The sequence below is a fragment of the Pseudorasbora parva genome, chromosome 18 (assembly GCF_024679245.1).
Source record: "Pseudorasbora parva isolate DD20220531a chromosome 18, ASM2467924v1, whole genome shotgun sequence".
NCBI lineage: Eukaryota > Metazoa > Chordata > Actinopteri > Cypriniformes > Gobionidae > Pseudorasbora > Pseudorasbora parva.
The window spans coordinates 8,165,163-8,192,267 of record NC_090189.1 but is presented as its reverse complement, the minus strand read 5'-3'; the positions used below and the strand labels follow the sequence as shown (position 1 = coordinate 8,192,267).

General features: G+C 37.1%; 1 protein-coding gene across 1 annotated transcript; it reads right to left on the bottom strand.

The window, feature by feature from the left end:
- Nucleotides 1–1,704: 1,704 nt before the first annotated feature.
- prodha (proline dehydrogenase (oxidase) 1a) lies at nt 1,705–26,616 on the bottom strand. The gene is made up of 14 exons (XM_067422810.1): nt 26,199–26,616; nt 25,156–25,364; nt 21,563–21,597; nt 19,170–19,319; nt 17,274–17,338; nt 17,080–17,196; nt 16,283–16,362; nt 16,042–16,123; nt 15,865–15,957; nt 12,592–12,738; nt 11,885–12,060; nt 10,046–10,144; nt 9,871–9,959; nt 1,705–4,400 (listed from the first exon to the last, which is right to left on the bottom strand). The coding sequence occupies exons 1-14, from the start codon at nt 26,523–26,525 to the stop codon at nt 4,210–4,212; spliced, it is 1,860 nt and encodes a 619-aa protein (XP_067278911.1). The 5' UTR covers nt 26,526–26,616; the 3' UTR covers nt 1,705–4,209.
- Nucleotides 26,617–27,105: the final 489 nt, after the last annotated feature.

Here is a 27,105-nt window from a genome sequence, read left to right as displayed (position 1 = left end):
TATGTAAACACATCACACCATAAAATAAACGGACATTTAACATTTAAACTAACTTGTTAGAATAATAAACTCTCCATAAGACCTAGTTATTTGTCATGCACAAAAAAATGTTTTGTGATGTGTTTACATAGCCTACTATTTCTGGTTTGTTCTGAACAAGTTTGAGTATGCAAAAAGGATCTTCAGAATGGAAGAGGCTGAGAAAACCAAAAACAAAGTGGGATGCTTGAGGCGTTTATGTTTGAATATATTCATTTACACACTGATCAGGCGTACCATTATGTTCCTAAAATTGTGTTGGTCCCTCTTTTGCTGCCAAAACAGCCCTGAGCTGTCTAAGCATTGGCTCCACTAGGCCGTTAAAGGTGTTCTGTGGTATCTGACACCAATTAAGTTAACAGTAGATCCTTAAAGTCCCACAGATGCTTGATTGGATTGAAATTTGGGAAATTTAGAGGCCAAGTCTACACCTCAAACTTGTTGTGTTTCTCAAACCATTTCTGAAACAGCTTTGCTTTGTGGTATGGGCACATTATCCTGATGAAAGAGGCCACAGCCACCAGTGAATACCGTTTCCATTGCTCCATGGTCCATTTCTTCTGGCGGTGTCAGGGGTCAGAATTGACACCCTGACTGGTCTCCGGCTATGCAGCCCCATATGCAACAAACTGCGATGCGCTGTGTATTCTGACACCTTTCTATCAGAATCATCAACTTTGAGGGCAAAATGTTCACTTTTCTGCCTAATATACCCCACCTACTAATGGTGCCGTGGTGAAGAGATAATCAATGTTATTCACTTCACCTGTCATGTTATGCCTTATCGGTGAAAGTCTCATGCTCTTTATGAAAATGTTTTAGATGACATAATACAACTACAAACTACAACCACAAAATATTACCTGTGGAGAGACTGGTCTAATGTGTGTATGTATGTGCACACACTCAACAAACTGAAGGATTTCTTTATTGCAGTTTATGATATGGAAAATCATGAGACCCAGGCAGAGGAATGTGATGAAGCTTCAGTAAATACAAGCAAGTATTTGACTTGAAGGTGTGTGACTGACTGACACACAAGCTCCCAGCAGCCCTCGTAGCATGTGTACCTATTCAGAAGAGGGACAACTGACACAACCATAAACCACTGAGAAAATAAAGACAGGAACGATGCTGGCATTTACACTGATAGTGAGGGGGAACATTATCTCACACTAATAATTTCACATGTGATCTCAGATGTTCATTGCTCTTCTTGAGTAATTTGAGCTACAGTAGATTGTCTGTTACGGGCCAGCCTTCGCTCCCCACGTGCATCAATGAGCCTTGGCCGCCCATGACCTTGTCGTTGGTTCACCACTGTTCCTTCTTTGGAGCACTTTTGATAGATACTGACCACTGCAGACCGGGAACACCCCACAAGAGCTGCAGTTTTGGAGATGCTCTGACCCAGTTGTCTAGCCATCACAATTTGGCCCTTGTCAAACTCGCTCAAATCCTTACACTTGGCCATTTTTCCTGCTTCTAGCACATCAACTTTGAGGACAAAATGTTCACTTGCTGCCTAATATATCCCCCCCACTAAAAGTTGCTGTGATAAAGAAATAGTGTTATACACTTCACTGTGTCTGATCAGTGTGTATGTATGTGTATATAATTATATATATCATAACGTGACTATACATCAAAAAAATAAACTTAATGAATAGTTCAACATTTGTAATAAAATTTAATTTTATGTAAGACATGTTCATATACAGCAATCTATATTCATCATCAGTTAAAACAGTGCAAAAGTGTCTAAAATCACCCTGGCTAGAGAACTATGCACTGTCGCTATATTATATAAATGAATTTAATTATTTACATAATAACAGAGCAGTAAATATTTCACACAACTGAAAGATTCACATGCACACTTCATCCAAACTCATTTCAATTCAAACCCAAACTTACATTGAACCAGTTCTTAAAATGAACAAAAACAAGCCACATAAAAACTAAACAAATTTATATCACAATCATATGATAAACAGAATATCCAGTGCTCACATGCATTTAACCGGCCTGGTAATAGACATTTAATCTAAAACAGTCCATGTGCGTCAAATAGTCAACAGGTCTTTGTTTTCCACTTGGAAACTTTAAGTATAGTGTACTACATACTGCACACTCTTACATATTTGATATTATATTATATATGTGTATGTGTGTGTGTGTGTGTGTGTGTATATCTCTGAAATAGAGATGCGATTAAAAATGGCAGATGATTTTGGTTCATTTGTCACACTAGCAATGTATCTGATACAGTATCTGAGCATAGTGCAAGGGTACGTTTACATGAATATGATTTTTTTTTTATTGTGCGTTTTTAAAAGTTTAGCTTGGTTACCCAATCTAGTTTCTTAGCCTGATCTGTCGGCGATTTGATTTCGCCTGGCAACTCAGTCTAGAAACCTGTACATTCATTTCTACTGCTTCTGTTACACTTTTGTGGGAACCAATCACAGACTGGCTTATCCTCCCGGCGCACTATTGGCGTTTCCCGTTGATCACGCCTCTTGTGGTCTGATTGGTTGAAGGACTATCCAATTGCATACAGAGTCATTTGAATAATGCTCGTTGATCACGCCTATTGTGCAGTAGAAAATACAAAGCAGACTCTCCAGGTGTAAAGGCAGTGGAATGATTAAGAGCTGATTTAAAGACAAAACGCACCCTATTTACAGTCTTCGGGCACATCCCAAACTTTCTCCATATCTGACATGACTTAAGGCTACAACATACTCCGCAAGAACAGAGAAATAAAGTTCTCGCTCCCAGTGCTGCACCGTCTGAGCAGAACTTTTTTTTCTTGCGGGTGTCTGAAAACTATTGTGTGATTGGTCAGAAATTTAAAGTGGGCGTGGTTAATGCGGTGAAATGGAGTTGTCCGGCACCTGAAGAATGAATGCCCTGGCCAGACCGAACTTTGTTCTTGTTTTTGCCAGCTGGTGAAAACGAACATTTCTTTGCTCTTGCAGAGTATGTCCCATGCTTTAAACTACCTGCTCTGTTCCTGCAACTTAACATGTCTTATCTTCATAACAACCAGTATCCTATTATTTTTCACTGAACTTTAATAAAATAAAATATTTTAAATGTTTTCTTTTCATCAGATAATGGGTTTAGAGGAATACAATACAATAAATAATAAAATATATGTAAACAAATATATTATTATTGCATTGTAGCTTTTCACTGGCTAATGGGTAATGAGGAATAAAATTAAAAAATGTTATATTTAGGCCCCGTCCACATGGAGACGCGTTTAGCTGTATCTGTTAAAATTTTGTATCGTATCTGCGTTTTGTCAAGACGGATCCAGCATTTTAGGAGCCTGAAACCAGTATTTTTTTTTAAACCGGGTCACAATGTGGGGATTGTGATTTGCATTATTGCAAGGGTAGGTTTAGGGTTGGGGTGGGGGTAGGCGTTAATAAAACATGATCTGATAAGTAGCAAATTTATTTTATTGTGAGATTTTGTCTAATTTCGAACCGTTGCTGTACCCCTTCTAGCCACAACTCTTCTCCATTTTTAGTGCATTTCTGTGGCAGAATTACAGCGCCACACACTGGTCTGGCATGTATACTACATCACTGAGTCGGTTTTAGTGGTTTCAAATTTACGCAGATATTTCTTGAGACGAGGGAAAAATGATCAGATAGGGAAAGCTCTGACTTCGTGTGGACGTGGCCGTAGCCAGATAATGGGCTTTATGGGATAAATAAAAATAAATTAAATAATAAATACATTTAAATGTTTGCTTTTCATCAGATAAAGATTTATGTAAAATATATATATTTTTAATGAAATGCTTCTTTAATTATTTATCATAATACATTTTTTTGCTTTTCATCAGATGGGTATGTAGAATAAAAGACATTTAAATAATATATTTTAAATGTTTGCTTTTCCTCAGATTAATTCCTGTCTGATATTATTCCCTTTGAATGTTCATGTAATCACAGAAGTGCATTGCAAATGCAATTTCATGTTGTCTTTAACTCTAGTTCACTTTACAGCCACTGGTGTACACAAACCGAGTGCATGTATTAATGTCCATTTTGTGAGGAGACTCCCACACTCACATGGTTGTGCTCTCAGCTGGGGGGAGGAAAGTGGTCCATATTTTAAATACAGTCGATGTTTAGTTGTGTGAGTGTTTTAGTACACAGGTCTGTAGAGCAGTTGTCCATTGAAGAGTCTGCGCTGGATCTCTTTCCACAGCAGGCTGCGCTCCCTCTGCGAACCCTTCATGAAGCCACGGTTCTCCTGTGCTCGGCGTGACAGGTACGGGATGACCTCGTTCACGGGGCCGTACGGAACATACTTGTAAACCGGGAATCCTGCCTGACCTGCTCACAAAAACACACACCAATAAACTTCATCAGCCCATTTCATTCTATTTATCAGCATCAATATTAAAGGGGACCTATCATGCTTTTTGGTAAACATTTCTACCTTTCTTTTGTGTGTAATGTTTCTGTTTGAGAATGAAAACTTATGTTTTCTTCCAGGAATGAGCATGTCACAATATTCTTCACTAAAATAATTTCCACCCATGGCATTAGCAAAATAAAGGGGCGGGCCTAGTTGAGTTAGTAGTATGTTGAAACCACAGACTTAAAAAAATATGGACGTAGTGTCCATGATGTTACCTGTTGGTTTCTCAAGAGCATTTTTGAAGCCTAAAGTCAGCCGTTGACATCTTAGCACCGCATCACTCCCAAATAACAGAAAATGGCCAAAGAGGCGGGACATGGGTGGAGCTGAGGTGCCTGGTAGCTTAAACCACACACATCTAGCTTGACCACAGTGGCATTCCACCAAAATCATCTGGCCATTCTCTTAATTATGCAAAACTTTAAGGCTTAATATAATTTAAACGGATGAGTTATAGAAACGTTCACCCCCTCACAATTAGCTGTGTGGTAAGGTGCGGGACATTTCCCAAAGACACTCAAAGTGAATGACCAATCACAACTCACTGATCCAGCAGCTGACCAATCAGAGCACATTGCACGTTACTGACAGACTGCAAAGTGAGGTGCTGCAACAGTGTAAAACCGGGGTCGCCAACTGGCGGACTCCGGTCTGGATCCGGACCGCGAGATGCATCCATCCGGAGCGCGAAGCCTTTTGACGTAATGAAATATCTAAATGCCAAATGCGATTTAAAAAAAAAAAAAAAAATAAAATAAATAAATAAATAAATAATCACATTTATATCAGGCAGCTCAGTAGAACCGTTTTTTTTCCTATGTTGCCACGGTTGCGTTGACAGTTAAAGGGGTCGCACACCAGACGCGAAGCTCAGCTCCACGCGAGTCTCACACCGGACGCACACATTATACGCGCAAGCTCAGTTTTGAATCGACTTCTGACAGAAGAACTGCACGATGGGTGTATCTTGTAGCACAGGGTGAAATAAGTATGTATGTACATGGACGATTTGAGGGAAATATAATATCAATTTAATAAATCGTGCAGCTTGGGGCGTGTCCGTTTTTATTTGGGCTCCCATGTTAACGAGTGAGTTTGCACACCGTTCCGTCTTTAAGTTCAACTCAGCTCAGCCTTTTGAAATGTTATTTGAGGTTATTTAAGTTTTTCTGGATTTAAAGGAACAGTTGAAATAGAGATAAAATGTTTCTTGCACTTTTTTTCATTTTTCCAACACTGGTGGCACTTTATTTTTACCTGTTTGTGTTTCTGGATAATATTGCTAATGATTTTTTACCAGTGCAATTTGAAGCACAGAGAGAGCATTGCTTAAAGGGGGGGTGAAACACTCAGTTTCAGTCAGTGTCATGTCAATCTTGAGTACCTATAGAGTAGCATTGCATCCTGCATATCTCCGAAAAGTCTTTATTTTTTAAATAATTATATAAGAAAGATGCGCTGTTCCGAGTCTTTCCGAAAAAAGCCGAGCGGGTGAGGGCGTATCGTGTGAGCGGAGCTAAATAATGACGTGTGCGCGCCGCTGCTATTGTGTTGAGTCGAGTGCGTCGTAAAGCTGTCATCCCTAACAGCGGGAAAAACTTTATTCAAAATAAAAATATGGCTTTTAATCAGATACAGCCATACATCTATGATCCGGAATCAGACCCAGAGGCTGCAGTTGAACAGGAGCAGCAGCAAAAACGACTAGAGCAGGACGTCTCTATGTGGTACAAGTTATACACTAACTATATAATATGCTTAGCGGTAGGGCTGCAACGATTCATCGAGTAACTCGAGTTAATCGAATCAAAAAAATCCTCGAGGCAAAATCATCTGCCTCGATGCTTCGCTTAGTCCATTTAACTACACACACATATTGCAGAAAGACATTTTTTGTGTAAGGACTCGGAGTATGAGCGGATTGCGGTTATATCCGCGGTTCAGGTGCGCAAACATCCCAAACATTGCAGGTGGATGAGAGAAATCGTTAATATGTTGATTTTAATAAAGACGCAGAACTCTCATATCACGCTAAAACGCAATGAATGCGTGTCGTTCTTTAACTTTCGTTTTCAGCTCATGTCGAGATCAAAGACCGCAATTTGGAGAGAGAGAGAGAGTGGCCGGGCATCAGCACTGGTAATATCATTTAATATCGCTGTTTTTAAATGAAGAAAACTGTGTGTTGAGCTTCAGGATCCGACGCTGAACATTTAAGTTTCATTTGCGGCAGTTCACGCGTCAGCTGAGGAGATACGAGCAACTCCAAACACATGAACGCGATGGAGTTTGCAGCTTTGCACATGGATCACCGTCATTGTGATGTGTGTGAAATCTTTAATGAGACTTTATATATCCTACTTGATAATATCTTCGAAAAAATGCACCATTATGTTCTCAATACTAGGCGCAACATCAGAACAAACTGTAACGCGCGTGTGTGTGTGTGTGTGTGATGAGCAGCGCTCGTGCTTTCAGAGCTCAGAGCTGCGTGCTTTCATTGATTTGTGTAATTTAAATATCACACTTTAATCATATTTATAGCTACTAACTTAAAACAAGCTGTGTAAACATATCTCGCGTTTGATCACGTTCTAGCGGTTATTCCTCTGTGTGATGTATAGGTTGTCGACCCTGGTTTATGTAAATAAGTGTTTTTGTTTTGTTTAGCAACCTTCTTCAGTGTAGCTAATATGTGACGATAGCATCGCGCTTAACACGGAGGATTTGAAGTTGTGACGATCGGGTGAGGGTGGATGGTTTGCTTCTAACAGCTGATTCGGTGACGGTAGAGCTGATCCGCACATCTCTTCTTCCAAGTTAACCTGTCCAATATGTTGCTCCAGTAAAGGAGTAAATAAGACAGTAAATGCTTATGTCATGCCTGAGCTGAAGCTGAAACATGAAAGTTAAGTTGCACAACATAAATACAATGTTTAGTTATTTATATTATTTATAGAATATTTATAGGCCTAGAATATTAGAATATTTATATTATATAGAATTTATAGAATATTTATATTATTTATATTGGCATTATTGTTATTTATATTACTACTATTTAGATTTATTGGTTGTAGGTTTAGTTTTAGATTGAACCATGTTTACCTTTTTAAAGTAATTTGAAATAGATTTGTATTTAATATAATATGGCAATTGTATGCATTAAAATTGTTTAGTTTCACAGTTATTAATGCATGCAATTTCAGCAATAAAACTAAATTTTTCTAAAAAGAAAACAAATTAGATGTTAATTTTAAGATACCCGTCTTATTGTCTCTTATTGCTCTTTAATAAAGAAAAAGTAATTATTACCCGATTAATCGATTAATCGATCGATTAAGTGGTAGATTAATCGATTACAAAAAGAATCGATAGCTGCAGCCCTACTTAGCGGCTTGTGTTATTTACATTTATATCTTCGTATTTTTGTCTTTGAAGGTGTACATGTGAGAAGTGCAGTTGTGCACGTGTGTGTGTGTGTGTTTACGCGTGGTTTGTGTAGACAATTGTAACAGTAAGCGGACTGGTTTTGCGCGGCAAAAGTTAGTGTTTACATAGAAAGACACGGAATAGTAGCGCATTTGAATGAAGAAGCGCGCTTATTTAGTTCAACATATTTCCCCCCTCTTTGTGTATTGTTGTTTGGAGTGCTTTTACAATACACAAACATAAATTTACACGTATAGTGGCCAGCTAAACAAATGTACACGCACTACACATCGCATGCTCCATTGATCAATTAACTATACGTGATCATGTTTGGGCTACTTGATGAGCATAGGAAAAAACACAGACATTTGAAGCAGTCTCACTCACCGCCCGCGGTTCTAACGTTGGGACCTTTATCGTTGGGACTGCTCCATTATTCAGCATTAGGCGATCGGAAAATCCGGCGTCAAGCTGGGCCTTGTTTATGAAACAGTCGGCACCGAAATGCAGCGAACAGATATAAACATTCGCGCAACTCAGTTGCTGATCCGGAAAAGCAAATTCCATCCACTGTTGCCTTACCGGGGGTTTTTTGGGGAATCTGTGCAGGACTGTCTTGGTCTGGCAACCAAAAACGCACTTTTTGATGTCATTGTTAATTGTGCACATCACCTGTGCAGCGCAGCCTACGAGCCAGCGCTTTGATGGGCGTAGCCTGTTGCTTTCGCTCTCTCCCTCGCTCTCTCTCACGCGCTTCCGGTAGAATTGTCCGTAAGGCCCATACAAGGAAATTCCGCCCCCATTAACGTCAAAGGGGACGCATGATCGCAAAAAACTTGCCGAAACTTATGACTAACCGGAAGTAGTATTTTTGACAAAGAAATACTCCCATCAAACGTCCACCTTAACTTTTGAAACTTTGTCTATGTTTAGTATGGGATTCCATGTCTTTAACAGTGTAAAAAGATCAGTATGCATGAAACAGCATTTCACCCCCCCTTTAAGATAGCCTACATTTAGTTAGGTAGAGACTATGTGTGAATGAACATACAATTGTTATGAGATTTCTGTTTTGTTTTTGAACCAGGAGGGTTTGTGTTCATTGATTGTTACTGTTTATCTCAGTTCAGCAGAAAAAGCACTTTAGTTGCCAGTAATGTTGAAATTAATGTATTTTCAGTGCAGATTTAGTGATAAAGGCATTTTTTCATTAATCAATTTTTTTGTCAGACATGGCTGCTGGTTGAATTAGATATTTTGTACCAACGCAACTTAAACAGAACAACCTCAAAATGAGACACATTTAGTAAAGGATTACCTATTGCTTTAACATTATGAAAAGACATTTTTATCTATGAGAACATATATTTTGTTCAATAAAATGTTTTTAGGTATATAATTGTCCGGACCTCGGCCAGTGAGGAAGGTTTATTTACTGGACCCCAAGCAATTTTAGTTGAAGACCCCTGGTGTAAAATATGTGAAAAATAATGTTTAAAACATTTAAGCATGAAAACCTTTTGCTGTAGACCTCAAAAAGACTTTGTAAAAGGGCATAATATGTCCTCTTTAAAGGGGTGCTATAATGCCCCTTTTGTCTCTGATGTCCCCAGAGTGTGTGTGAAGTTTTAGCTCAGAATACCCAAAGGCTCCCAAATGTGCTTTAATACAACAACTCTTCTTCTCAACATGGCCTCATCCCCTTTCTTGTGTGTTCCCAGGGGCGGGGTTTATGTACATTTTAGGGTTAGTGATGTAACCAACCCGTGAAGAAGCTTGTTGTAGTCCTTAAAAAATATCTCCTTTTGCTTTGAACTTTGAGTGTCATAACCTTGAAGATATTGTTTATGCTCAAAAAACATTACCCACTAACTAAAGGTTAAAAAGTGAACTCCTTTAACATTAGATTTCAACATCTGTTCCTTCCCACACATCTCTTTTTCCACTCACCCAACGGGAAGCTGATCTGGTCGCACATTCCCAGCAGCTGTCCAAAGTAAACCTTGTTCTCAGTGGGAGAGAGACTCATCTCGTTCATTCTGCACAGAAACACACACGCTCATCATTAGCCATTTCGGTTTGTGCTGAATGTAATTTTTGCATCTCTTCTTGGGTCCAGACTCACTTCTCCAGGGTGAATTTGACCGTATCCTCATTGTGAGACGCCACCATGACGTTGGCCATCCTGTTGAGATTAATCTCCTCCAGAATGAACTCCAGACACCTTGCAGACACAGATAATGGTTAATAAAAGCTTCTAGGACTCATTCGATGACAGTGACAGAAGAACAGAAGAAATTAATCCTCAACTATTTTCTTGTTTGTAGCAACAAGTCAAAACAAGTCATTCCTCTCACAATGTGCGCACAAATGTTTACAGTGTTATGACACACAATAGCATCGTGACATTGATGGACAAAACAAGCTCAGCTCAGGTAAGCAGGTGTGCTCGGTGTCGAATAAAGTATTCCTTTGAAACGAGATGGCGAAACTAAATAAAATGATACATTGTGTTATCAAAATGTGTGGAACGATCAATGATGATATAATTCATGGTGCAAAATGCCAACGTACTGGCCTCATTTTCAGATCACAGTGCCACATATGCCGATTTGTATAAAATAAAGTCAATAAATAAATCATATAAACAATTTATTATTAAATGTTTGCTTGGGTTATGTGGAATAAAATGTAAAAAAAAATACACACAAATTTTTGCTTTTTTTAAATTAAAATGTGGTTATGTGGAATAAAAAAAATATTAAATATTAAAAAAATATATTAATTGTTCAAATTTAATTTTGTTTATTTAATTTTGTATTTTAAAAGTTAATATTTTAAAAGCTAATATTTTAAATTTGTTTTACTCAAGATGATGGGTTATGTAGAATAAAATTAAATGTATATTTAAACGATTAATATATTTTTTAATATTTATTTTATTCCACAGAACACTAACTTAAGAAAAACAAATATTTTAATTGTTTAAATATGTATTTTTTTTTCTTCCACATAAACCATTATCCAATGAAAATATTCAAAAATCTTACTTTTTTAAATGTATATTTGCTTTTCATCAGATAATGGTTATGTGGAAGAAAAAAAAAACATTTAAACAATTAAAATATTTGTTTTTCTTAAGGTAGTGTTCTGTGGAATAAAATAAATATTAAAAAATATATTAATCGTTTAAATATACATTTTATTTTATTCTACATAACCCATCATCTTGAGTAAAACAAATTTAAAATATTAACTTTTTTTAAATATGCATTTGCTTTTTATCAGATAAGGGGTTATGTGGAATGAAATAAAATATATATTTAAACAATTCATTTATTTTATATTTTTGCTTCTAAACTTGTGAATGTGGGTTATTTGAAATATAAAAAATAATAATGAAATATTCAAAAATATATGAATTGTTCAAATATACACTGATTTTGTTTATTTTCTTGGATATAACCCATTATCCAATGAATAGCTAATTTAAAATATAGTTTTTTTTAAATGTATATTTGCTTTTTATCACGTTATGTGGAATAAAATAATTTAAAATAATACAATTATATATACACACATATACATTATATATATATATATATATATATATATATATATATATATATATATATATATATATATATATATATATATAATGTATATGTGTGTATATATACGTGTGTATATATATACATAATAAAGGTAGTAGTGACATCATTAAATTTGAAATAGATGCACATTTCTTTTACAGTGTTTATCAGTATTTCATTACTGAACATGGTTTATTATATTCCTGTGCTATGTTGGTCACAAGCTCAATATGGGCAATACATGTTAACAACAAAAATCCACAGCAATCAAAGTCAGAAAACACTGACCATTTTATGATGGGTGCAATAAAAATTGCCATGTTAGATCTGCTTTTCCATTTAGAAAATGCTTTTTAACTTTTAACACATACTTATGGTACATCCTGTTGGTGGCCTCATAGTCAGGGTTGATGGGGTCTTCGTAGCCAATCTCTGCCGCCCGAGATCTCTCCTGATACATGTACGCTCCTCTGACCAGCTTGGCGCCGAAGTACCAGCCCTCCCGACGCGACAGCTCCACATCCACGGACACATTATCATACGCTTCCTTATCATAAGCACAGGTGTTTCGTTTATTGACTTTGTCATGGGATTTAATCACACACAGGCAGAATTATTGCAATAAAACCACTAGAAAGTTGTACGCGAGGTCTTCTGACAGCCATTTACCACTATAATACTATATCATGCTGACTCATTCAGTGACTGTGTGAGACGTAAAAAAAAAAAAATTCAATATAAAGTAACAAAATCCTAAACTGACAGTTCCTATTTATAATAAATATTGTGTATATGAACCCCACAATAAGTTGTTACGCATTTGTATTTTAATTTCTTTCTGAATGTAATAAAATGCTTCTCTATGTTTTCTTCTCAGCAACACAATTTTCGCTGGTGCGACTTAAACTCAATACTTTCTGGATAATACTGTAATCCTTTAATCATCCACATTATGCCATGATAAATGAGTGTGGGTGTGGACAAAGATTGGCGGCCAGTTGAGGGTGTGTGTGTGTGTGTGTGTGTGTGTGTGTGTGTTTGGCTTTTTCTGGAATGTGCGTGTGTTTGAGCGACTCACTTTAAGGTAGCACTGGTAGGTGTTGAAGATGTTGGGTTTTTCTCTGTTGAAGATCCTTTGCATCTCCAGGGTCAGTCTGCTGATGGCCGGCTGGAAATATGTCTGTTCTGCGTCCACCATCAGCCTCACGCCGCTCTCCACAGCGTGCTGGAACGAACAAACACACACACACACACACACACACACACACACACAGTTATAAAATGCCTTTCAGCTGTAGCAGTGCACTTCAGTAAACGCAGTTACATAACCGTCCAGCCTGCAGGAGACGCTTATTTCACGGTCAACAACAGACTATTAAGACTGGGAACAAATTCCCCCCTTTCTTAGACTGAAAGCAGCTGAATAAGCCAGCAAGATAATAACCTAACTGCTTAAGTCAGAAAGAAAAACAAACCAACACGATAAAATGCACACAAGAACAAATATGATATTATAAAGTAAATGCTGTATGGTATAAAACAGTAACTGCGTAACTTAGTAACTTAATTTATTTTTAATTATTAGATTGTTAACAACAACAACAACAACACACATACATATATATACACACACACACATACATAATATATATATATATTATACACACACACTGACTATCTCTTCATCACGGCAACTGTTAGTGGGTGGGATATATAAGGCAGCAAGTGAACATTTTGTCCTCAAAGTTGTTGTTAGAAGCAGGAAAAATAGGAAGTTTGACAAAATTGTGATGGCTAGACAACTGGGTCAGAGCATCTCCAAAACTGCAGCTCTTGTGGGGTGTTCCCGATCTGCAGTGGTCATTATCTATCAAAAGTGCTCCAAGGAAGGAACAGTTCTGAACCGTGACAGGGTCATGGGCGGCCAAGGCTCATTGATGCACGTGTAGTGCGATCAAACTGACGAGCTACTGTAGCTCAAATTGCTCAAGAAGTTAATGCTGGTTCTGATAGAAATGTGTCAGAATACACAGCGCATCGCAGTTTGTTGCGTATGGGGCTGCATAGCCGCAGACCAGTTAGGGTGCCCATGCTGACCCCTGTCCACCGCCGAAAGCACCAACAGTGGGCATGTGAGCATCAGAACTGGACTATGGATCAATGGAAGAATGTGGATGGCCGGTGCACGTTTTGCTTACTTGGGGAACACATGGCACCAGGATGCACTATGAGAAGAAGGCAATCCGGCTGAGGCAGTGTGACGCTTTGGGGAATGTTCTGCTGGGGAACCTTGGGTCCTGCCATACATGTGGATGTTACTTTGACACGTACCACCTACCTAAGCATTGTTGCAGACCATGTACACCCCTTCATAGAAACCATATTCCCTGGCGTCTTTGGCCTTTTTCAGCAGGATAAAGCACCAGGAATGTTTTGAGGAGCACAACATGAGTTTGAGGTGTTGACTTAGCCTCCGAATTCCCCAGATCTCAATCCAATCGAGCATCTGTGGGATGTGCTGAACAAACAAGTCCAGTCCATGGAGGTCCCACCTCGCATCTTACAGGACTTAAAGGATCTGCTGCAAACATCTTGGTGCCAGATTCCACAGCACACCTTCAGGAGTCTAGTGGAGTCTTCCATGCCTCGATGGGTCAGGGCAACACAATATAAGACAGAAGTTGGTGACAATGTTATGAATGATCGGTGACACGCATACATACATATACCCACACATATATGATGTAATGACATTTTGGACATCGTTCAAATGTGGTCTATTCAATGGACTGTTTCAGTTTTAAGAATTCACAAGCTGAAATGCCGTAGATAAATGACTTCAGCATTTGCGAAGATAACGCTTTCATTTAGACCTTGAAAATGTACAAATCTCTTATCTAACAACCACAGAGTCTGCCCTTATAGATTAAGACCGGAACATGTTTGGTTTATTCTAACTCTTGTAACACTTCCCTCTATAAAGCTGTTTTGTGTTCTTATCTCACAGAAGAGTCTTGTGACATTGAGGAATGTTAAGAATCTTTAGAACATTGTTTAAGTGTTAAGAACAGACATTGCTAAAACCTCCTAAGCAATAAGAAATTAAAGTAAGTCGATGGGAAGGTTTTTGTCGGTTTTATCATCCCCCTGACTACATTCTTGTGTCATTAAACATGTACGGTCAAAGTTAAAGGGTTAGTTCACCCAAAAATGAAATGAATGACTCACCCTAATGTCGTTCGTCACCCGTAAGACCTTTGTTCATCTTCAGAACACAGTTTAAGATATTTTATATTTAGTCTGAGAGCGTATCTAAGTGTATGCACACTATACTGTCCATGTCCAGAAAGGGAATAAAACATCATCAAAGTAGTCCATATGTGACATCAGTTAGTTCATTAAAATCTCTTGAAGCATCGAAAATACATTTTGGTCCAAAAAAAAACAAAAAAACTATGACTTTATTCACCATTGTCTTCTCTTCTGTGTTTGCTCTTCAATCCTCAAATAAAGATTCAAACGGTCATGAATCAGCGTTCATGTTGTTCAATTGATTCATGATTCGAATATCCAATATCACGTGATTTCAGCAGTTTGACAAGTGATCCGAATCATGAATCAATACGCTGATTCATAACCGTTTGAATCTTTATTTGAGGTTTGAAAACAAACGCGGAAGAGAAGACAACGCTGAATAAAGTCGTAGTTTTTGTTATTTTTGGACCGAAATGTATTTTCGATGCTTCAAGAGATTCTGATTAACTAACTGGTGTCAAATATGGACTACTTTGATGATGCTTTTATTCCCTTTCTGGACATGGACAGTATAGTGTGCATACACTTAGATACGCTGTCGGACTAAATATAAAATATCTTAAACTGTGTTCTGAAGATGAACGGAGGTCTTACGGGTGACGAACGACATTAGGGTGGGTCATTAATGATATAAATTATCATTTTATATCATTATATCATTAAATTATATCATTTTTGGGTGAACTAACCCTTTAATAAATAAGGTCAACCGAGTGCTACTTTTCCATCAGAACCATTTCTACCAAGAGCTATCAATCAGTTTTCCTTGGTCAAGAACAGATGTGCAAACACAAACGAGAGGGAAAATTAGATGCTTTTACGTCAGAGTAAGAAAAGTGTTTAAGTGTTTAGTTAATGGCTGATCAGGGTCAAGTCACTCTGAGAGAGTAATGTCAAACATCAAATGCACACGGACACATGGAGTGTAAAAATCAACCGCTACCGCCTGATTTCGGTCGTAACATTTATGTAAACTTCAGATGTGCCCAATCACCATTTAACTGTCCAAGAAATCCAAGGACATTGGTGACAATACCTTGGCAAGGACGTCCATTCTCTGCAGCATCCTCTTCATCTGTCTCTCCTCTTCATCAGTGAATTTGCTCAACAGAGGCTCCAGGTGACCACTCTTTGGAAACACACAGAGCTCATATGAGCGAAGTAGCGTTTGTGAGCATTAGACACATTTTTAGTGCGCGTCTGTGTGTGTTACCTCCATGTTGGGCACCACAAGCAGGTTGGAGATTTTGGTTCTGTCGTTGATGAGACTGTTCCAGTCCAACAGATCAATGGTCCTACAAAAACAACAGAGAAACATGGCGTCAGAAACACACACGCGCACACAGAGACACGCACACACAGTCAGCTGAAGTGTGAAAAGAAGAGAAGTAATAGGCAAGTAATGTACTTTAGGGGCTGGGAAATCAGTTGAAGTGACAGTTGAGGAAGTTTACCCTGATGATCCCAGTTTCTCTCCTGTAAACCAGTTCTCAACGTCTGATTTAGCACCCACACCTAGCTTGATCAAACTGTCCTGCGGGTAAAAAAAAGAAATAAAAAAGACTAAAATAAACAATACACATGCAATATAGCTTCTGCTCACCGAGAATATACAATAAAAAGATTGTGAAATATTATTACAATTTAAAATAACCTAATATTCCTGTAATCATTAGACCAGTCTTTAGTGTCACATGATCCATCAGAAATCTTTAATATGCTGATATGCTTATTATTTTATCGTTTTATGATCAATGTTGGACAACTGTCATGCTGCACATATGTTTTTGTGGATTATATAAAATGATATATAATTTTTTATAAATTATATACATTTATTATATAAATTGAACACCCTAAAGAAACAGCAAACACTTTATTTAGTATATTAAATTATACTTTTTAAAATAAATACATGAATAATTGTACACATTAGTTATAATGAATCGTTAAGAATTTTAAATACAACTTTAAAAACTTTAAAAAATCAAAACAGACCCCAATAATTTCCTAAATAAAATGTCCCTGGTTGTTTTTCTAAAATACAATTTCAAATTTCTAATTAACATATTTCCAGCTGAATAATATTATAATGTCATATTACAAATGATAAATGCATTGCAATGTCGTCTTTAAATCTGTGAAAGACCAACATTTTATTGACCAGATTAAATTAGTTTAAGTAACATCCCCAAACCGGGTTAATCTTGTACTTTTCATATGAATTATGAACTGAGAGCAAAACACAAACCTGCAGTTGTTCAAGCTCTAGCTTCTGCTCGAGTATGGCCATGCCGTCTTTCCCCTGATGTGCGGCCAGCAGGTTGAAGAAGCGCCTCCACTTCACCAGCACCTCAGAGAACTGCAGCTTTAACACAAAACCAATCGAGATGAGTGCTGCGCTTATCTGAAAGAAATTTGCCTGAGAGCGAAAAAGAGAATTACCAGGAACTGCGGCCGGCCCAGCGCGGTCATCTTAATGGCTGAGAAGCCATCGACAGAGCTTCCGGCTAAAACACACACACATCAACACAAACACGTCAAAGAAACTCCAAAAGTACTGAACATAGCCTGATATTAAAACGCCCCTATTATGCTATTTGTTACATTTTGTTTTGGATGCTCCTACAATAGGTTTACACTTTAATCATTTTCTCATAATATACATCGCATCACCTCTTTTCTCACAGCGTCTGAAACGGTTTGATAAAGGATTCAGTCACTCTAAACCCCTCCTTCCTGAGAGCCTACTCTGCTCTGATTGGTCAGATGGTCCAGTTGTGATTGGTCTACCACTTACAGTAAATGTAAGAAAGGAAACGGCCATTGCCATATCTGAATTTCAGCTCCAGAGGCTCTCTCAGCACATATATACACAGTGATATGAACAGTAACAATGGCGTCGGGTGTTGTCACGATACCAAAATTATGACTTCGATACGATATCAGACTAAAATATCGATATATCGATACTAAATCGATACCACAGTAAAATAAATAAATACATAAATAAATAAGATAAGATGCTTAATATGACAACAGAACTTGTTATTATTCATTGTTATTTTTTTACTAAAAATTCATGTGGCCAGCATGTTCCTTAGGGTTGGGCATCGTTTTGATTTGAACAATTATTGATCAATTGATCAATTACTATTAAAATTATCTCAATGTATTTTTTACAATGGGGTAATTGTGTTGCAATAGCTTACACACACAAGAAAGCTTGATTTCTAATGGTAAATTGAATTTAAAAAGACGAGTAAACAGTAATAAAATAAGAAGAAATAAACAGATTACAAACAATAGCACAAATAAATGCAATAGAATAGAAGATACAAATTAAATAGACTGCTTTATTTTTTCAGGTAACTCTAACATTCAGATAAGAAACTGAATTAAAAAATGCATAGTAATTACATTTAAAACAACATTGGATAATGTTCTTTGTAAAAAATTCAATAGCGTACAGATGAAACTATTAAAGTTACACAAGTTGATCAGTCAAGAGCAGTTGATCGTTTGTGTTTTTGTAGTTTGAATAGCAAATGACTGCGGTCCCTTTAAGACTTAACAGACGCGTGGATCCTAAACACTGTTCCTGTTACTCGTTCTTCCTGAACTGTTTGCGACTGTGTTTACGTTAATACTCTTCCAGATGTGCACTGATAATTCTTTGAGTGTATTTGACCAATAATAAGCTGGAAAAGGAAGCAAATGTTTGCACTTGTATCATGTCAGAGGCGGCTTTATTACGGTAGGCTATGTGTGTGTGCGCTTCAGATGTGGAGCACGAAATCTGCGGGGATTAGTAGAATTAATTTATGTGCAATCCCGCGCGAAATTCAGACCGATCACACACTAACACTAACACACTGTCATGAGGAAAAAGTCCAGCAGAACGCGCGTTCGTTCGCCGTGCTCAGAGGTTAACTGGGCTGAGTGAGAATATGCCGGTGTGTGTGTCAACCATAGACCGTGTCAACTCGCTGACGGTCAGAGAGGAGAGCGCAGCTGATATCGATACTGTAAAAACTGAGAATCGTATCGTTTTAGATATTCCATTATCGATATATATCGAAATATCGATATTTTTGACAACACTAGGTTTTACCATTTCAATTTGAGCCAGTCTTCATAATTTTTCAAAGTGTATTTGCCCCGGCACCAAAACACAGCATCTTTTCAACATGTCGACAGCACAAACCTAACTCAGCTATAACTACAGTGTTTGAGGGTCAAAGTATTTGTGAGGGTCACATTCAGCTAAACTACACACTACGTGAAAGGTAATATCTGAATAAAGCAAAATTTAAGACGACAAAGTAATATTTCTCTCACCGGAAGCTTTAATGCAGTTGATGAATGTCTCCATGTGATGGTCACACTTGGCTTCATCTGCGTAGAAATACGTGCGAGCGCTGATCACTCCTCCGCGCCGATCTCCAAACTGTCGATGAGCTTTGTACTTTTTCTCACGATGATCCATACCTGAATATGGATTTTAACAATCAATACATTTTTGAGATACTGATTTGGAAACATCCCTCTGCTCTAACACCATAAACTTTGCCTTAGTGTCACATTATGCTGCAGAAAGCTGTCGGAAAATCATTATGATACTAAAATAAATACAATTAAAATAAAATAAATCACAGAATGCACACATCAAAATAGATTGCCTCAATATGCATATCTGCCTGAAATAGGTTGAAATTGATTGCCTTTTGCAATCAATTTTATTTCTATAAGTGATGCATTTTTGTGCATAACACCTTGTTTTGTCAGTTTTGATTTCATGTTCACTTCATTAGAAATGTCATGCCCATTCTGAATAAAAAAAATGGTTATCATTAACGCTGAACAGCTTTATGCAGCATGATGGCTGTGGCCAAAACCTTGCACAGCATAACATTTTCTAATACCTTATAGAGGAAAGGTTTTCGTCCGAGACACAGAATACCCCACAAACATAAAAAACATGAGCTTGCAAAGATAATTTCAGCCCCTTCACCAGGAGAGCCCACGGTTAAACCAGCTTTAACCAGTCTGAGCGACTGAAACAGCTAGACTGCATAACACGCATACAGCAGTCTATTTCAGCATCGGTGACTGAGTCAACACGCATGATCCCTAAGGCGAAGCGTTGCCTGTCACATAACAAACTTAAAAACCCCAGCCCGATGAAACCCAACAAACCGCCGACACCCTTCCAGCATCAACAAAGAATAAAATATAAAGCACTGTACACTCATGGTCCTGAGGCACGCATGCACTGGGGTCCACTGAAAACACAACAAAACAATTGTTTACTAAATGCTTTCTAAAAATAAAACAAACTAATAAACTAAAAATAATTAAATACATTTTCAAACAAATAAATAAATCAAACAAAACAAAAAAATAAAGTATAAAAACAACGCTAGTGCAACACTAGATGAAAACAAGACAAACAAACAAAACTAAATAAAACAGAACATAAAGTAAAATAAAACAGCACAACACAAAAATAAAAATAAAAAAATAAACAGAGACAAAAAAGACAAAGTAATATAAAAATAGCAGCACAACAAAATAAAAAACAACAGCAAGACAAAATAAAACAAGACAAAGTAACATAAATAAAAACAAGACTAAATAAAACAAGTTAAAATAAAACTAAAGCAAAATAAAAAAAAATAAAAACAAAAAAGTTAAATTAAAATAATATATAATCCTAGTCATTCAAGTTATTTAGTAACACTGTACTAGGGCTGCACGATATTTTAAAAAAAACGAACACTGTTTGAAATGTTTTATTTTACTGCGATATATGTTGCAATTTCACCAGATGACTTGAATATCTCTATTTAGAAAGAATTAATCATTCAAGAATTACGGGGTGATTTTGTAGGGGACTGAATCTGCATAGAAAATAATAAACAAATTACAAGCACAAATAAATATAATAGAACAATGATAGAAATAAAATAAACAGTGCTTTCTGTTTTTCAAGTCTTACAGTATGTAGGTACAAAATTGAATAAATCAAATGTAAAATAACACTGCATAATCTTCACTGTATGAATTAAATTTAATTCATGTTTAAAGCTACAAAAGCCTTCTTTCTTTGTATTTTGTTGTTTGATTAACATTAATGACACCGACCGCAGCAGGAATATTAGGCTACTGTCACTTTAAGACTGTTTTTGAACTAACTGACTTAAGCCATAAGTGGCTGTTTATGAGGATGCTCTCTGAGACGGACACATTTATGCAAAATGATGTCAAAATGCCCGTTTAAGCACAAATAGATGCGGAAGAGAAATGAATACATTGTTTGCTGTGCATAGAAAACGAGAGCACAAGTTCAGAATTGAGTTTGCGTCATCTATCTAAAATCATTTGAAAGTTTAAATTCACAGAACCTAAAACGCGTGCAAATGCTAAACTTTCACTCTATAATGGTTAAACTATGCAATTAATCCAAGAATCACATCCGTTTCGAACTGTGGGTCCTGCACCGTACGGATCAACTACAATCCGTATACTTGACATCACACATCCTGGATAGCGGATACACACGATAGCGATGCTAAAATGATATATATGGTGCAGCCCTGCTGTGTACCGTACTGAACCGACTCATTGGATTCATAATGATAGGATATGCAAGGTGTATTTAACACAGCAATAAAACTATGTTCAAATTTAGTTTGAATAATTTTGATGTAGTGACCATTTATTGTACTTACCATGACTTTCTTTCTCAGCCTCAGAAACACAGGAACTGAAAAACAAGGAAAAAGCACATGTTTAAGTGCAAACTTGTGTTTTATTAACACTAGTTGAGGTTTCTGCAAACAGGTCACCTTTAAACTAGGACATTTTTACACTTGAACTCTGGTACGCTCTATTAGAAGAGGTGATACATTCATATGGGACCATTAAGTGATGCAACACACCGAACACTCTGGCCGGGACACAAACACCTGATTCACAAACGCTGGCCCACTTCAGATTTCAGTCACATGCGTCATTCACTTTGCAACACAAGTCTCAGTCAACAGACAGCCTCAGTTCAATCAATAAAGAATCCATTTAGAAACTCTGAGCAAGGTGAAAATTCTTATTTGAGAATTTTAAAACAACAAATTAGGTCTCTGAGGCAAATTTAAATGATCCAACGCAAATTGGCAGTATGCAAATAACTGAAACTGGGAAGTCTAGTGTGAAAGCTCAGAGGTGAAGCATTTGAGAAGTATGACAGATATTCGACCTGACCTTCTGTTCAAACAAGACAAATGGCTGCAGCACGTGCTCTGATAGATTCGACTGAGTAAACGCAAAGACCACAGTATCAATTCTTTTAACTCTGCAGCTGCTTGCAGAAAAATGGAGATGGTGTATTTTTAATATACTGACGAAAGTGTTTAGCGGGTGCAACCAAAAATTTGAAATGTTGCCTTGGCAAATAAAAACCAAAACTGAAATTAAAACACACACACACACACACACACACAAAAGTTTTTTATCTGAGATTTAAAATGTTTTTAGAAGTCTCTAATGATCACCAAGGCTGGATTTGTTTTATTAAAAATACACAAAAAATGTAACATGAAAAGTATGAGCATGAACAGCACTCAATACTTAGTTGGGTCTCCTTTTGCCTGAATTACTGCAGCAGTGCAGCGTGACATGGAGTCGATCAGTCTGTGGCACTGCTCAGGTGTTATGAGAGCCCAGGTTGCTCTGATAGTGGCCTTCAGCTCTTCTGCATTGTTGGGTCTGGCATATCGCATCTTTCTCTTCACAATACCCCATAGATTTTCTATGGGGTTAAGGTCAGGCGAGTTTGTTGGCCAATTAAAAACAGGGATACCATGGTTCTTAAACATGGTACTGTTTGCTATGGCACTGTGTGCAGGTGCCAAGTCCTGTGGGAAAATGGAATCTGAATCTCCATAAAGTTGGTCATCAGCAGGAAGCATGAATTGCTCTAAAACGTCCTGCTATACAGCTATGTTGACCTTGGACCTCAGAAAACACAGTGACCCAACACCAGCACCCTAAACCATCACTGACTGTGGAAACTTCACACTGGACCTCAAGCAACGTGGATTGTGTGCCTCTCCTCTCTTCCTCCAGACTCTGGAACCAAATGTACTTTCATCAGAGAACATAACTTTGGACCCCTCAGCAGTCCTTTTTGTCTTTAGCCCAGGCAAGACGCTTCTGACGCTGTCTGTTGTTCAAGAGTGGCTTGACACAAGGAATGCGACAGCTGAGACCCATGTCTTACATACGTTTGTGTGTAGTGGTTCTTGAAGCACTGACTACAGCTGCAGTTCACTCTTTGTGAATCTGCCGCACATTTTTGAATGGGTTTTGTTTCACAATCGTCTCCAGGGTGCGGTTATCCCTGTTGCTTGTACACCTTTTCTACCACATCCTTCCCTTCCCTTCGATTCTCTATTAATGCGCTTATTCTGTGAACAGCTAGCCTCTTTTGTGTCTAGCCCTCCTTGTGCAAGGTGTCAACAGTCATCTTTTGGACAACTGCCATATCAGAAGTCTTCCTCATGATTGTGTAGCCGACAGATCTGGACAGAGAGACCATGTATGCCTTTGCAGGTTTTTTTGAGTTAATTAGCCGATTAGATTGTGGCACCAGATGTCTTCAATATTTAACCTTTTCACAATATTCTAATTTTCTGAGATACTCAATTTGGGATTTTAGTAGTCAGTTATAATCATCAAATTAAAAGAAATAAACATTTGAAATATATCAGTCTGAGTGTAATGAATGAATATAAGATACAAGTTTCACCTTTTGAATAGAATTAGAGAAATACATTAACTTTTTGATGATATTCTAATTATATGACCAGCACCTGTATTATAATGTTACTATCTTAATGTTAATATCAGTTGAGTAAGCATTTTTTTCAGGATTCTCTGATGAATATTAAGTTATAAAGAAGAGCATTCATTTAAAATAGAATCTTTTGTAACAATATAAATGTCTTTACTGTCACTTTAGATTAATTTAATACATATATATATCAAATAAAAATCACATGATTGTCATCACAACAGGTCATATGATTTAAGGAACCATTCATGTCTGAATAACAATACAGGATACACCTCTGACCTCAAGCAAGAGTAATGTGGTAGTGATGCATGGTTTACAACAGATGAAAATTATACCCTAAAGCAATTGACTTTTACTGCACCGAAGCTGATTGTGTGTTGTAACTGCTTTTATTGGAGTAGTTTTGTCTTGTCTGTTTAGGAAATCACTAGCTGTAAAATGTCTAGTTCTTAGAATCCCAATATTTTTCATATTACAGAGAATTAGTGATAACCGCACTTTTGAATATGTTATTATTATAATACAGGATGTAATTCCATTTAATGCGTCACGATTCTTCCGGTCAATGCTATTCACGTCAACCTAAAAATCAGTTTTAAAACACCTCAGCTTCATGTTCTGCTGATTTCTGAAAGGGTTTTTTTTCCTTTTGTGTTCTTCGGGCTAGGTCTCGTCTTACCAAAACATCTTACATAACATTTTCATTGTGTGTGTGTGTGTGTGTGTGTGTGTGTGTGTGTGTGTGTGTGTGTGGTGACTCAACAAACTGGCTTTTTCCTCCGAACAAAATGAAAGCACATTCCCATGGGAGAGGGATGAAACAAATTCCACTTTTGTGTTCCTATAAACTTGTGAAACCCAACACTTAACCCATTCTAAAATAAATATATTAAACTAGCAGCTCAAAATATAGTTCCAAATAAAGCATTACCCTTTTAAAGAGGGATTTTTATAGTATACTATTTGTGCCACACCTTCAAATGTTAAATGCTCGTGACTGAGTTACTCAACACACTGGCCTGGGTTCCCTCGCTCAACCTCACGTGACTGAATTCTGCAAGAGGAGCAGGAGAACAAACACCTCCCTTTTAGAGCCAATCAGGCGGTGGGCCTTGGCCGAAACTGACCAATGGGGAAGAGGGTAATAAGAGACTGTTTCCACTAGTGCAGCCAAAAGGGTGACATTGTTTCATTGGCACTGATGATTCAAATGCCTGACCCATCTGTAGAGGATTATTCAATTTAGGTTACTCAAAAACATAATATGTATACTATAACCTCAGTCAAACTCAGCTTTTAGAAGACTGTTGATATAGTTTTGGGGCCAGAAAAGACTTGCTGTTGACAGTTTTAATGGTTTTGGATGCCAGATAAAATGTATATCTTTGACAGGATTCCAGGTTTAATATTTCTGATGTGGAGACTCGAGCCGATCTAACAGTGGGATAGAGGGAAGGAAAACAAACTCACTCCATCTCCTTCTTCTCAGCCTCTTCCTGAGTCAGGTCCTCCTCCACGCTGTAGTCCAGAACCGAGCCCACGCCAAACGCCTGGTTCTTCTCAATCAGAGGTTTGATGGAGCTCTGGTCCTCACCCGCAACAAACTGACCGTAGAAGGTCATTTTCATCAGTTTCTCAAAGAGACGCTGGCCAAACACCTTTTTACTGAGGTCCATCAGCTGCGGACGGAAAAAAGTGAGGAATATGATAAACAATGCTAGAGACAAGTTGCTTACATCATTTCCAAAATAAATAAAATGGAAAAAATACAAAAATTTATATTTACATATCATTGTGACCCTGGACCACAAAACCAGTCATAAATCACACGGGAATATTTGTGGCAATAGCCAACAATACATTGTATGGGTCAAATTTATCAATTTTTCTTTCATGCCAAAAATCATTAAGATATTAAGTAAAGATCATGTTCAATGAAGATATTTTGTAAAATTTTCCACCGTAAATGTATTTTGAAAAGTATTGTTATTAGTAATATGGATTGCTAAGGATTTCATTTGGACAACTTTAAAGGCTATTTTATTTTACAGATTTTGTTTAATATAAAGTGCATTATAAATAAAATTTATTATTATTATTATTAGTAGTAGTAGTATTTAGATTTTTTGCACCCTCAGATTAGAGATTTTTATAAATATATTCCTATTGCACCAATCCATACACCAATGAAAATCTTATTTATTTAGCTTTCAGATTACATATAAATGTCAATTTAAGAAAAAAAAAATTATATATATATATATATATATATATATATATATATATATATATATATATATATATATATATATATAAACACTAAAAAAACAACATCTCAGAAATTAATAAATAAAAATGATTAATAAAAAACAATTTATTTCATGTGTGCATTCAAATAATATGCTTCACAGAGGAATATATATATATATATATATATATATATATATATATATATGTGTGTATGTAACTTCCTTGCAACTAAAAGTTTTTCAAACATGAAAAGTAACACTCGCCTCTTTATTTTTGTCAACCAGGAAGTCAAAGGTGCAGAGTTTGAACACCAGCAGACTTCTGAGCAGCTCCAGTGTGTCTTTGCTCTTGTAGGCTTCTTGTGTGTTGTCGAAATCGACGGAGATCTTCCGGCTGTCCGTGTGCGCCTTCCCGCTGATGAGATCCACATCGCAGGGCTTCTCCACGATCGTGCAGCTCGGGTCCAGCGGCGTGTCCTCCGTCTTCAGCTCTTTGTGCTGCGTGGATGCGGCTGTGGAGCGAAGCCGCGAGCCAAACAACTGACCCGGCTTTACTCTGACCAGAGCGGGGATAACTTTAGAGCAAGACATGTCTGATGAACGGAGATGTGATAAAGGGAATTTGCAGTGGCTCTCGTAGCGATGGAGGCTTCTAGATGAATGATGGAAATACCCCGGACGGGAGGGTCATATTAAAGCGCGCTCTGAAAGTATGCAAAGTGCTTTGAGCGCTCTAAGTGGTGATTGGCTCATGGTCTGTGACGCGGCGGGCTGGCTCGCTGCGTCATTGGATTACTAAAGTTACTGTGACTCGTACAACTTGTACTAATAAAATAAAACACGTGCAACGTAATATAAAATAATGCGTAGATACTGGATAAATTACAAAATAAATTTGATGAATGAACTGTCTAATTAAAAATATATTTTGGTCAAATATGTGGACTATATAGAATAATACAATTATTAGACTGAAATAATTGTAAAATTACCTGGACAATATTATTGGCACCAGGGTTTTTATCTAATTATTTAGCTATCTAGTTATTAACTAAAACAATTAAAAATATTTCCTTCACTAAAATAAAACAAAATATGGTTTTATAGAGAATATAGATTCACACAATTTAATTCATAGCAAAATTCCATTGAATTGAATTCAATAATATGT